At 36.3% G+C, this 13,809-nt stretch overlaps 1 protein-coding gene across 6 annotated transcripts in view; it reads left to right on the forward strand.

Moving 5' to 3' along the window:
- Positions 1-13,809, forward strand: part of PPARG (peroxisome proliferator activated receptor gamma) — a 143,530-nt gene that overhangs the window by 87,177 nt on the left and 42,544 nt on the right. For all 6 annotated transcript variants that reach the window (XM_078351668.1, XM_002758641.4, XM_008982164.3 and 3 more), the window contains 2 exons: positions 3,670-3,897; positions 5,273-5,442. In XM_078351668.1, the coding sequence (XP_078207794.1) occupies positions 3,678-3,897; positions 5,273-5,442 (390 nt within the window). In that variant the 5' untranslated portion in view covers positions 3,670-3,677. The remainder of the gene's footprint in view (positions 1-3,669; positions 3,898-5,272; positions 5,443-13,809) is intronic.

Below are 13,809 nucleotides of genomic sequence, written 5' to 3' on the forward strand. Positions count from 1 at the left end.
ACAGCTGATACCTTCAATCTCATATAAAAGTTTGCCTTTGGAGTGAATTTCTTAGCAATCCGCTTGCTAAGAAAAAGCAAGTGATGTTAAAGTGAGGGCATTACAATAAAATAGCTCCAAAAAATGAAAAATAAATAAAAGGAAAGAAAAAGGAAAAGCAAGAGGCCCATTCACAGATACACAGAGGAGAGTGGCCCCTCCTCTATAAGCCTTTTTCATCAGTGAGAGAATCAAGAGAATTCTGTATATACAGAAGAGGGTTTCAGGGTCAGTCTTGAGTTTGAATTTTCTGCTTCCTAGCTGGAGAACCTTGGGCAAGTCACTTTACTTCTTTGGTCCTAGCTTGCTTATCTTTGAAGTGGGAATTTCAGATTATGCAGAAGAAAAGGCAGGCAGTATCAGGCATATGGTAAGTGCTTGATCAATACCAGTTTGCTTCCCTCTTTCCCTGCTCCTTCTGCTAAAACTTCACAGCCATCTCATTAAGTCATCAGTGTATTTAGTATTTAATAAATATTTAATGAGCACCTACTATGAGTCAAGTCCTTTGTTAGCCAGTGGAAAGATAAGCCTGTGATTTGAGGAGCCCTCGAGTTGATGAACAGCTCATCTCTGTCACCAGTGTGATCAGTCCTAAATTCACACAGCTCTCCACTGGTGTTTTTGACCACAGAGTTAACATTTAAGATATTTATGCACTTTGGGAGGCTGAGGCGGGTGATTCACGAGGTCAAGAGATCGAGACCATCCTGGTCAACATGGTGAAACCCCGTCTCTACTAAAAATACAAAAAATTAGCTGGGCATGGTGGCGCGTGCCTGTAATCCCAGCTACTCAGGAGGCTGAGGCAGGAGAATTGCCTGAACCCAGAAGGCGGAGGTTGCAGTGAGCTGAGATCGTGCCATTGCACTCCAGCCTGGGTAAGAAGAGCGAAACTCCATCTCAAAAAAAAAATATATATATATATATATTTATTTTTATATATATATATATTTATATATATTTATTTATATATATTTATTTATATATATATTTATGACTGCTTTTTTGGCACCACTTTGAATAACGAACTGGTTTCAGGTAAACAGAGTCCAGGTACCTGTTGCAGAAAGATTGCCAGTCTACACACTTGGTGGTTCACAAGTTCACATTAAGTACTTGGCACCCAAAGAGTTTTGTTGCACTTACTGTGACAATAAATCATGTTTAGAAGAAAATGCATGTGGTATACATTATATTGGGCAGATGATTCATGATGCTCACTATTCTGTGGCTTTAGAATCCATATAAGTATTTTTCTTTTGTCTTTTATGTGTTTTCTTGTTTCTCTGTTTTGTTTTGTTTTTGTTTGGGGTAGTTTAAAATTAATGCTGGGCTAGAGTCTGATTTTGTTACTCTCAGGTATGACCAAATGTTTCCACATATCTCTCTAACTTTTCTATTTTCAATGTGGGGCATACTTTCTCCTCTTTAAGAAAAGGCGCATCCACAGAAAAGATAATTATTTGAGCAATTTTTCATAGCACAGAAGTAATAATTGAATAATTTTTTCCTTTAAAATTTTTTTATTTTTGTATTACTTTAAGAACAAAATTATTTTAGGATTTAATTAAAGAATTAAAAGAAGTTGATTTACCTAAATTTAACTTGCCAACTTTTCTGTTACACAAAAGCATTGTAAATACAAATAGAATAGCAAAAATTTCATCCTAAAGAGAAAACTATTTGGGGCTTCTACTTTCAAGAGAGCAAAATTGTGCTGGACCCCTTTGCACACTTTAAAAACAATCATTAACAGATTGCATCAAACTAGAAACTTCTTCACAGTAAAGGAAATAATTAACAAAGTGAAAAAGACAGCCTACAGCATGGGGAAAATATTTGCAAGTCATACACCTGATATGGTGTTAATATTCTTAAATGTATAAGAAACTCAGTGAACTTGATCGCAAGAAAACATAACCCAGTTAAAAAATGATAAAGGACCTGAATATTCATTTCTAGAAAGAAGACATACAAGTGGCTAACAGATATATGAAAAGGTATCCACCATCACTAATAATCAGGGAAATGCAAATCAAAACCACAGTGAGATATCTCACACATGTTAGAATGGCTGTTATCAAAAACACAAAAGATAAGAAGTGTTGGCAAGGATGTGAATAAGAGGGAACCTTTGTATACTGTTGGTGGGAATGTAAATTGATAGAGTCATTATGGAAAACAGAATGGACTGCCTCAAAAAATTAAAAATAGAACCACCATATGATGCAGCAATCCTACACTTTTGGGTATATATCCAAGTGAAATGGAATCAGTATGTTGAAGAGCTATCTGCTCTCCCATGTTTACTGCAGCATTATTCTCAATAGCCAAGATATGAAATCAACCTAAGTGTCATGGATGAATGGATTTTTGAAAACACAGAATATATATGTGTATATATAATATATATACACACATACACATATACACAGATACATATGTACACACACACACACAATAGAATATTCTTCAACCTTAATAAAAGAAGGAAATCCTGTCATTTGTGACACCAGAGATGAACCTAGAGGACACTGTGCTAAGAGAAGTAAACTGGGTGGTACTTGACACAGAAAGACAAATACCACATGATCTCACTTAGGCATGGAATCTAAAAACGTCAAACTCATGCAAGTAGAGAGTAAAATGGTGGTTGCCAGGGGCTTGAGAGTGATTGCATAGGGAGATGTCAGCCAGAGTTTCAGTTACGCAGCATGAGTTCTGGAGACCTAAGTGTAGGTCACCTTCAGCATGGTGACTATAGTTAGTGATGCCGTATGGTATATCTGAAATTTGCTAAGACAGTAGATCTTAAGTGTTCTCACTACACATATTCATACTTTAAAAGGTATGTGAAGTGATGAGTATGGTCATTAGCTTGATGATGGTAATCATTTCACAGTAAATACATACATTAAAACATCACATTGTATACCTTGTTTTTTTGTTTTGTTTTGTTTTTGAATGGAGTCTTGCTCAGTTGCCTGGGCTGGAGTGCAGTGGTGTGATGTTGGCTCACTGCAACCTCCACCTCCTGGGTTCAAGCCATTCTCCTGCCTCAGCCTCCCAAGTGGCTGAGATTATAGGCACATGCTACCACACCCAGCCAATTTTTCTATTTTTAGTAAAGACAAGGTTTCGCCATGTTGGCCAGCCTGGTTTCAAACTCCTGACCTCAGGTGATACTCCTTCCTTGGCCTCCTAAAGTGCTGGGATTACAGGTGGGCCACCGTGCCTGGCCTGTGTGCCTTAAGTTTAAAAATTTTTGTCTATTATACTTAAATAAAGCTGGAAAAAATTTTAAATAACAGCAGTCATTAACAGACTCAATTGATGACCTTCTGTAGAAGATAATGAGAGCAGAACTGTTAGCAAGACACTTATATGAATATACTATATGTGTCTGCACTGTTTCAGGATTCTCTACTCTGATAGGTAAAGGATGACTTCCTTCCTATCATAAAACAGCCTGAGCAGCACTGAGAAGATGGTTATGTTCTTTTCTCGTTTTAAGAGCCTAGAAGAGATTACTTCGCCAAAGACTCTTTCATTTCCCTTTCTGGAACTCTGTGACATTGCTCTGTTCTCCAGGACTTAACTTCATGGCTGGTCTATTTTTCCTTTCAGAAATTACCATGGTTGACACAGAGATGCCATTCTGGCCCACCAACTTTGGGATCAGCTCCGTGGATCTCTCCGTAATGGACGACCACTCCCACTCCTTTGACATCAAGCCCTTCACTACTGTTGACTTCTCCAGCATTTCTACTCCACACTATGAAGACATTCCATTCACAAGAACAGATCCGATGGTTGCAGATTATAAGTATGACCTGAAACTTCAAGAGTACCAAAGTATGTTTATTTTCATTTTTCAGACTCCTAAGACTGGAATTGGACTAATCTCTCAGTAACCCTGTAATACTCCAGAGACTAGAACACTAATAGAGAAGGCATTCATCATTGATTTATTCACCCATTTATCCATCAAACATTAGGTATCTATGAAATGCCAGAAAGGAAGCTGGCGCCAGACCAATCTTGCCTTTCCCCCACTCTATCCTTCCTCTCTTCTTTCCTGTCTTGCTTACTTCCTTCTTAGGGACATTTTCTACCTTGATTACACTGCCATTTGTATCTCTGGCTAAGAGTCCATCATCCACGCTTTGAATTCTTTTGGCCTTTGTAAGTTAATAAGTAACAGTTCCAGGTCACCTGATATTTATTATATAACTTATCTTCACTAAATTACTGCTACTACAGTACATTTTTTTCTAATTTGTCCTTTCAGAATTTTATACTGAAACCTACTTTTGAGCACAAATTTGTCTTAACATTGTAGTCTATTGATAAATTTTCATGCCATTAACTAAATTAACATCAAAACATCAGATGCAAGAAAAACAAGAGCTGCACTTTTTGAGATAAAATGTATTTCTGTGATGCTGTTTCTTTGATTTTTATCATGTGTGGGCTGACATGCTGGTTTTCCAGAGCCACCACTATGTAACTGGCAACCATTACTTGACAATAAGTAAGAACTTCCTGTATTTCTGGTGGTTTTTAAGATAAATAATATGCTTAGTTATATTTATCTGTGTGGTTTTTAGTTAGAGCCTAATATGGAAATTTAATAGCCATGGGCCTAACTAGTAAAAGGTAGGCCGGACTTCCATTAAGTTCCCCCACCCTCTGTCAAAGATTATTTCACAAACCACGTCTTTTGACTGAACACTGATGGTAACCTGGGCTCTTATTTTTCTTGCACCTTGAAGCTAGGCATTCACAGCAGTGTTCCTTTTGTGGTTCTTTTGCAAGCACTGTTCCAAAGTACTTCTAAAATTTAATATTTAAATAAAATGTATAATTTAATATTGTGATGAATACCGAAGACAGAACATTTGCTAGCAAAATAAGCTTCCTTGTCTCAAAGCCTCTCTGTTGTCTGTTAAAGCTGTAGTATTGCAGGGTACTGGGGGTCATAGAACCACAGACTTAATTCCCGTTCCCATTTTAAATTTACAGGTGAGGCTTAGCGATGTTGTAACTTGACTGTGATTACACAGCCTTCTTTTTCTTGCCTTAACTCTAGTGTTTTTTTCATGTCCCATTGTGCTTTTATACTGAAACAATACAAATACAGCATGAAGGTGTACTATGGTGGCTTGCCCTTTTGCCTTTTTAGGACTGTTTTCATGGGATAATTATCCTCTCACGTTTCTATACACAGGTGCAATCAAAGTGGAGCCCGCATCTCCACCTTATTATTCTGAGAAGACTCAGCTCTACAGTAAGCCTCATGAAGAGGCTTCCAACTCCCTCATGGCAATCGAATGTCGTGTCTGTGGAGATAAAGCTTCTGGGTTCCACTACGGAGTTCATGCTTGTGAAGGATGCAAGGTAATTAAAAAAAAAAAAAAAATCTTTCTTCAAAGAAATCGTTGAAACCTTATTATTTCATTTGAGCAGAACCCTTTCTTTAGGTGATAAAAAATATGAATTTTTTCTTCTTAGAAAAGTGTCTTGTTCTGTCACCCAGACTGGAGTACAGTGGTACAATCAGAGCACACTGCAGCATTGAGCTCCAGGGCTAAAGTGATCCTCCCACCTCAGCCTCCCAAAGGATGATGTAATATTTGAGAGCCTAAGAAAGTGGATAAAAGCAGGGCTGCTTTACCCCACATTCCTTTCTCCAAATTGATTCTTTGAGACACTGATTTAATTTAACCCTTGCATCTTGCAGATTTTTACAAAGAGTGACTTCTCCAAGGTGTCGTGGGAAGACAGTGATGATTTGGCACCAGGATGCAGATTTCCTGCATTCCCTAGTTGTTTGTTTATTTTTTTGCTGTGCCATGTAATATTGTGTATACACAAGATTTTACAGATTATTTGTATATACATATCTTTGGATCCCTAGAGCAATCCTATAAGGTTGGGCTTCTTTATGGCCACATTACAGATGTAGAAATTATGAGTTTGTAAGACTTGCCAAGGCCATCCCTTAGTCAACGGCAGCCCTCAGTCTAGACTCTGACTCCTTAGGTGGTATTTGGTCTCAAAGCAGTGTCTCACGTTTCCTTATTCCAGCATCAGTGTGAGCCACATACATGGACAGGCAAGGAGGTATAACAGTGTGGGAAAGGAGATGCTATTTCTCCTCACCTCTTTCCTTTGCGAAAGGGTATTTTGAAAAATTCGGACGTTTAGTAATATATTGCTTAATCATTAAGAAAATATGTGAATCCACATATATTTTGATATGCAGTCTTTTAAGATATTTTTAGTATATGCAATGAAAAAATAGTACTAATTTTATATTCCTTGCACATAATAAACTGTTCATAAATATTTACCTTGTAAAATAAGCGTCTGCTTAGGCTTTTTATTCAACATAAAGATACAGAACAACAGTTGGGAAAGAGTTAGGACATCTTGGCTCCTAAATGGATGATGGGTTGAAAAAAAAACTGATTTTTATTGAATTCTTACTACATGTCAGGTACTGTGTGAGGTAACGTTTTCATACATCAGTGTTTAACCACATCCTACCCAGGTTTCTCATCTATAAAATGATTGTGGCTGGGTGTGGTGGTTCACACCTATAATCCCAATACTTTGGGAGGCCAAGACAGGAGGATCTCTTGAGCCCAGGGATTCAAGATCAGTCTGGGCAGCATAGCGAGATACCATCCCTACAAAATTTTTAAAAATTAGCCAGACACGGTGGCATATACCTGTAGTCCCACCTTCTCAGGAGATTTAGGTAAGAGGATCACTTGACCCCCGCAAGACTGCAGTGAGCTATGATTGCACCACTGCACTCCAGCCTGGGTCACGAAAGCAAGACCCTAACTCCAAAGAAATAATAAAATGATCACACTGAATTAGATGATCTTAAAGTCCCTTCAATTCAAACAGTTTTTACTCTAAAGGTAACCTAATATAATGAAAAGGAACAAATCAGAGGTCAGCTTTCCAAAGTCACTAGCCAGTCACATACACACTGTAGCCCTCAGGCCCCCCATGTGTAAAATGACTCGGTTAGATTGACTACCCAAGGTCTTATTCATCTCTAAGATCTGTAATTTCAAAATGACACTTTGAAATACTCCTGGCAAGAGATACTTTCATTGAAAACACTAAAACCCATTCATTCTGTAATTTAAACCAAACTAAAATATTTATGACCTTATATGAAATCATAAGTTAATTATCTAAGATCTTGATGAGTAGTAAGAACATGTCATTTTATTGAGTTAGATTTTTTATTGAGTGTTTTTGCAGTTTTATTGTTAGATTTAGTGAGTTAGAGTTTATTTTTACTGATTTAGGTACCATTTTTGAGTGAGTAAATTGTTGCTAAATTCTGAGCCATATTTATGTGAAGAAACCATTCTGTTTGGGTCGTGTTGATAATTTACAACTACAAACAAATAAAAACAGCATGATTGGTTTAGGTTTCCACAATAAGTTATTGTTTTTTATGGGCTAGCAAAGCACTTAGAAAACTAAAACCTTTAAGCAAATAGTTCCGCCATAATCCTATTAGTCACAAATTCGTGGAAAGCTCACATTATTGAGAACAGCTGAAAATGGAAAGACAGGAACATCGTCAGTAGTTGGTTATACGGATAAATCTAAGTTCTGAGGGCACTAAAACTTAGAAGCAAGCAGGGAAGAAGAGTAGCAAAAAGAGAAATGAGAAGAGGAAATTCAAGTGCCTTCAAGTTAGGATTAGAAAGGGTAGAGAAGGCAGAGAGGAAGGAAAAACACTTAATGAAACTGGAAGACTCTAGGGGAGTTCTTAACCTAACATAGATTAAATAACAAGTGAAGAAAACTAAGATCATTGTGTACTAACCTGCAGTAATTCGCAAACCATCCAAACTGTGGATTCCAGAATTCCTAGAGTAAAATATAAAGAAAGTTTTACTCACTTGGGAAGGGAAAATAGACATTTACACATTTTAAAGGTAAGAATAAGGAAAACATTATTCTTGGAAAATGTGAACATTTAGTAATATACTACTTAATATTTTAAAAATGTGAATCCACTTATCTTTTCATATGTAGTCTTTTAAAATTATTTTAATATGCTCAATGATTAAAATAGTATTTAATTTATTATATACTCATTGCAAAGAATAAATTGTTCATAAATATTTACATTATAAAATAAACCCTGCCTTGGTTGGGGTTTTTATTTGGTGTAAAGATAAAGAACAGCAGTTAGGAAAGAGTTAGAACATTTTGGTTCCTAAATAGATGATGGGTTGAAAAAAGAAACTTCTTTTTTGAATTCTTATTCTGATTTTTATTGAATTCTTACTATGTACCAGATATTGTATGAGGTACATATATATGCATCATTATTTAACCACATCCTATTCAGGTTTTCTCATCTATAAAATGATTCAGAAGATATTGGTAGGATGTGGTTACATAATGAAACACATTGGCTTCTTCTAGTATACATCAGCAGTTCCCAAAGTGTGGTCTGGGGCTCGGGCCCTTTCAAGGCGTCCATGAAGTTGAAACTATATTCATAATAATGATTTTTATTACCATTTTCACTCTCATTTTGCTTATGTAGAGTGTTCTGTAAGCTACATGATGTAGGATGATGACATAACTCTGGTGGCTAATGGAATGTTTGCTTATATGTTCTTGTATATAATAATTTCTCAGTTGTACTTTTTAGTGTGATAAATGTCAGTAATGATAGCCCACATAAACAAAAGCTCTTTGGGGTCTTCTCTACTTTTAAAAAGAGTAAAGGGATCTTGCAGCCATAAAGCCTTCAGCCTCATTCTGAAGAAATGCAATTACTTACTAGTTGCTACTTAGGAACTAAACAAAATTGCTGCCACATTCCGAATACTGCTGCATTAGACCAGTGGCTGTCATTAATCAAAAACATCTCCTTAGCTTATCACCAATACACAACAAAAAGCCAGGAAAATGGAATTAGCAAATGTGTTTAACTCATCTGCAGGTATTTTCTGAGAGATTTTTTTGGCAGCTTCACATTTGCTGTTGCAGTAGAATGTGGGTTATATTCGTAATTAAAATACAGTTGACCACAAAGCTGCAAGCTAATTTATGGATGGAAAAGAATAGTGAAACACAGCATAAAACAACTGTTGGTAGGTCTTCTTAAACAGTTTTACAGTGTAAATGGAACAGGTTTATATTAGTGATTCTTGCCAAAATTTTGTCAGACAGATGGGAATGAATAGATTAGGCTTGAATTAAGGTGAAATAGTGATAGATTCTTGGTTGTGTTAATATTGCAAACTTATCTAAAATAAAACCGTTAGCAACTGAAAGATACGTATACTTTAGAGCTTGGAAAGCTATCATTTATTTGTTGTTTACATGTTGGACACATTTTTTTTCTTTAGTAAGTTCCATCCTATTTTTTATCTTTAGTGAAAGATCATTTTAGAACCATAGGCATACCTAAAGATATAAGTAAATACAATCTACCACATAATACGATGTAATCTATGTTTGTGTTTCTGTATACAAAAGAATGCCGTATGCTTGTTAGCCACTTGTATGTCTACTTCAGAAAGAGTTTTAATTCAGACCACTTTTTGGGAAAGCCAAGTGCAAGCCCCACACAGGGCTGTTAATCTCATTGTAAAAATCAACACCATTCTAAGGTCTCATTGTCCCTGATGTTTTGTTAAAACTAAAGCAATTAAGGAGAGGCCAGAGAAAAGTTTTCAAATGATTGAAAAATACAAATCACCTTCTAACAGACAAGTGTGCAGACATTAGAATAAATAATATATACACAAAACAGTTTTCTGAAATGGTGACTGATGCATCTCCAACATACTATGTCACACAGACTTCATGATCATCAGAAGAGTAAATTTTTGAAAATACATTGTTCTGTGGACTCTGAGATAATAAAGAAGAGTGTTGTTAGAGTGTTTCTTCATCAGTAATATGAAGAAAATTTGGAGAAGCCAACCTTGTTCTATAAATCAATAAATAATTCTACAGAAAAGCACTTGGTAATATCTTTACATCTTCCTCTCTAGATTCCTTGAGTCAAATGACAAGAAAACACTTAGGTATCATTAACTCATTGTAAAAAAAAAAGTAAAAGCAAGTTCCAAGGTCCCTGCTAAGATCTGTGTGTTCAGTTCAGGATTTTATTAACATATACAGTGCATAATGTTCATAGTGGTTATTCATTGAAGGGCCTTAGATCATCACAAAAAATGTAATACACTTTTCAAAGGCATCAGCTGAGGAATCAAGTCAGAAATTTCCATTGTAATGATTAAACTGAACAATTCTCTTATCAAAAGACTTTCGTCTCCTATGCATGCCAAATAACTGAGTACTCTCTGAGCCATCCAGCGGTCAGTTAGCCAAGTAGCATTTTCACCCATTAATATTAGTCCAAAAAAAGTGAGAATCAAAAGAGAAGTCAAGGAATATCATAAAATAGCTATGATCGCAATGGCAAACATCAAAATTTTTACCAACATTTATCAGTGAGAACGTTTTATACATTATACATTAGCATTCTATTCATCTGTGAAAAAAAAAAAACCTTTTTGATATCTGTAGGTCCTCAGAACCCTTTAAGAATTAAAGAGGTTTCAACTGCCAGCAGATTCTACATTGGGCATATTCTTTAAGACATTGCTGATCTCACGAGAGATAGAGAAAACTCTCCAAAACAACATCTCTGAAACAAAATGAAACAAACCCTCAGTTCTGCGCTGTGAGCTGCAGGCACACTTAGCGGGTCAGGGTTTTCCCCATGATAGATGCCCAGAGAGGTACAGGGGTGAGCATTACCCCAAAGGCAGATGCCTATAGCAGTTTTCTGAGCAATCTGTGAGAAGGAGCTAGGTGTAGGGCTTCTGAATCAAGCCAGGATTCTCAAGAGTGTCTGAAATAGTAATAAGTCAGTAGCACCCCTGGCTACTGAATTCCTAATTTAGACCCTGTGGGAGTCCCCCAGTTTAAGGTCAAGAAATGAGTTCCAAATAATTATCAGTAAGCATGTGAGAAGGTAATCACCTTGAATGACATTCATCAAAAACAGAAAGAGGGATACAGACTCCCCACTCATCCCCTACCCTTGGAAAGCAGAAATTGGGATTGTCGGATACAGAATATAAAACAGCTGTTCTGAATTATTTAAAGAAAGAGGGCATAGGCTTGCAATAATAAACTATTAGGAATGACCAGGGTGATTTGAAAACCAAGTGAAAAAAGCCAAGTGAAGCTTCTAAAGTTAAAAAATAGAATTATTGAAATAAAAATTCATTGAAAGGGTTAGATAGCTTACTGGACACAACAGAAGAAAAACCTGAAACCAAAAGACATATGCAAAGAAATTGCCAAGAATGAACCAACAGTGTCTTAAAGAATATGTCCTATCCAGGATCTGCTGTAATTTGAAAGCTTTTAGTTCTTGAAGAGTTTGTAGGATCTTCGACTATTAAAAAGGTATGTCTTCTTCACTGATCAATAGAAGAGTAAAGTGCAGGAACTGTTCTTACTAATGAACTTTGGTGAGAACTGTTTGTTTTTGCTTTTGCCAGTGTAATCATATATTTTCATGTTATTTTGCTTCTGTTCTGATTTGTTGACAATATTAGTGAATAAGTAGTGAGAAGAAGATGGAAAACATAAAAAGAGACGTTCAGAAATGTGAAGGCTAGAATAAGAAAGTCTACTACTATCTAACTGGAGTCCAGTACTGATGAACTGATGAAGCCAAAGCTGTGAGGCAGAAACAACACATCCAAGAAGATAAATGAAAAGAAATTCATGCCCAGACACACTACAGTAAATCTGCTAAATACTAAAGACAAATAGAGAGTATAAAAGCAACCAAAGAAGAATGGTAGATCACCTTAGAAGTAAATTGAGAAGAGCCTTCTCAACAGGAAAGTAACAGCAGAAGGATACTAGAATTCAAAGTATTTAGAGAAAATAACTGAGTACTCAGTAATCTCTCAAGAAAGAGAGTGAGCCGTGCATAGTGGCACATGTCTGTGATCCCAGTCCTTTGGAAGGCCAAGGTGGCTGGATCACTTGAGGCCAGGAGTTCAAGACTAGCCTGGCCAACATGGTGAAACCCCATCTCTACTAAAAATACAAAAAAAAAAAATTAGCCAGATGTGGTTGTGCATGCTTGTAATCCCAGCTACCCGGAAGGCTGAGGCCCAAGAATCACTTGAACCCGGGAGGCGGAGGTTGTAGTGAGCCTCTAATAGCACCACTGCACTCCAGCCTGAGCAACAGAGTGACACTTTGTCTCAAAACAAAAATGAATGAGAGTGAAATGAAAATGTCTATGGGTTGAAAAAACAAAAACACTGAAAAAAGTACATTTCAAGGATGGTAAGCCAAACAGAGGAGAAGATATTTAAACATCTGTAACAGACAACAGATGATTATCTATCCATATTTTTTTAAATGTCTAAAATTCAATTTTATGGAAAAGACAGAAACTCAAGAGTGAAAAGCCAGGGACATACAAATGGAGATTTACATTCAATTTTATACATTTTAGACTGTCAAAAATTAAGTAGTCTGACAACACCAGATGTGGAAGAAACTAGAACTTTCATAAAGCACTTGTGGGAGTGTAAATTGATAGCCACTTTGGAAAACAATTTGGCATTATCTTTTAAAATTTAATATTTACAGATTATACAATCCAGAAATGCCACTCCTAGGTAGCTCATACATATACATCTTAAAATATTTACAGGAATATTTAGAGAAACACTTCTTATAGTAGCAAAAAATTGATGACATTTCGAAGGTCTGTCTGCATACAAATAGGTTAATAAATTATAATATAGTCATACAATGGAATATTATATAATTATGAAAATGAATAAATTCATAGTCTTTCACCAAAAAGAACGTAAATTTTAGAAACGTAATACCAAATTTTAATAGTGTCCCCAAAACTACATATAGTATAATATCACTTAAAGCCTCAAAACAAGCAAAATTAAACAGTATATTATTTTGTTTTACATAGCAGGTGATAAAAAGGTATTTTCTTACCTTTTTTTTTTGAGACAGAGTCTCCCTCTGTTGCCCAGACTGGAGTGCAGTGGCACGATCATGGCTTGGCTTACTGCAGCTTTGACCTTCTGGGCTCGGGTGATCCTTCCATCTCAGCCTCCAGAGTAGTAGCTGGGACTACAGGTGCCTGCCACCACACCTGGCTAGTTTTTTGTATTTTTTTTTTATAGCGACAGGGTTTCACCTTGTTTGCCCAGGCTAGTCTAGAACTCCTGGACTCAAGCAATCCATCTGCCTTAGTCTGTCAAAATGTTGGGATCAAAGGTGTGAGCCACTGCACCCAGATTGTATTTCTTAAAGATCAAGGAAACAATAAACACAAAATTGTGAATAATGATTACTTTGTCAAGCCTGTTGCCTTTGTAACATCTCAGTCACAGTTTGGAGTCACAAACTACCAGAGATGGAAGTGCTTTCTCATTTTACAGTTGAAAAAGGTGAGGCCCGGAAAGGAAGTTATGTGACATCTGTATTAATTTCACAAATTTTAACGAAGCACTGTCATAGGCATTTGGATTCCATCCAAGGGTATAAGAGACTATTCCTGCCCCTGAGGAGCTCATAATTTTAATTGAGCAGTAAGGGAGAGGCAGAAAATAAACACTTAAACAATAATAAGTAAACCCTGTGGTATGTTAGAAAGTTGTAAGTGCTATTGGAAAGAAGAAAAACGAGAACAGA

This window comes from Callithrix jacchus, chromosome 15 (assembly GCF_049354715.1).
Source record: "Callithrix jacchus isolate 240 chromosome 15, calJac240_pri, whole genome shotgun sequence".
Lineage (NCBI taxonomy): Eukaryota > Metazoa > Chordata > Mammalia > Primates > Cebidae > Callithrix > Callithrix jacchus.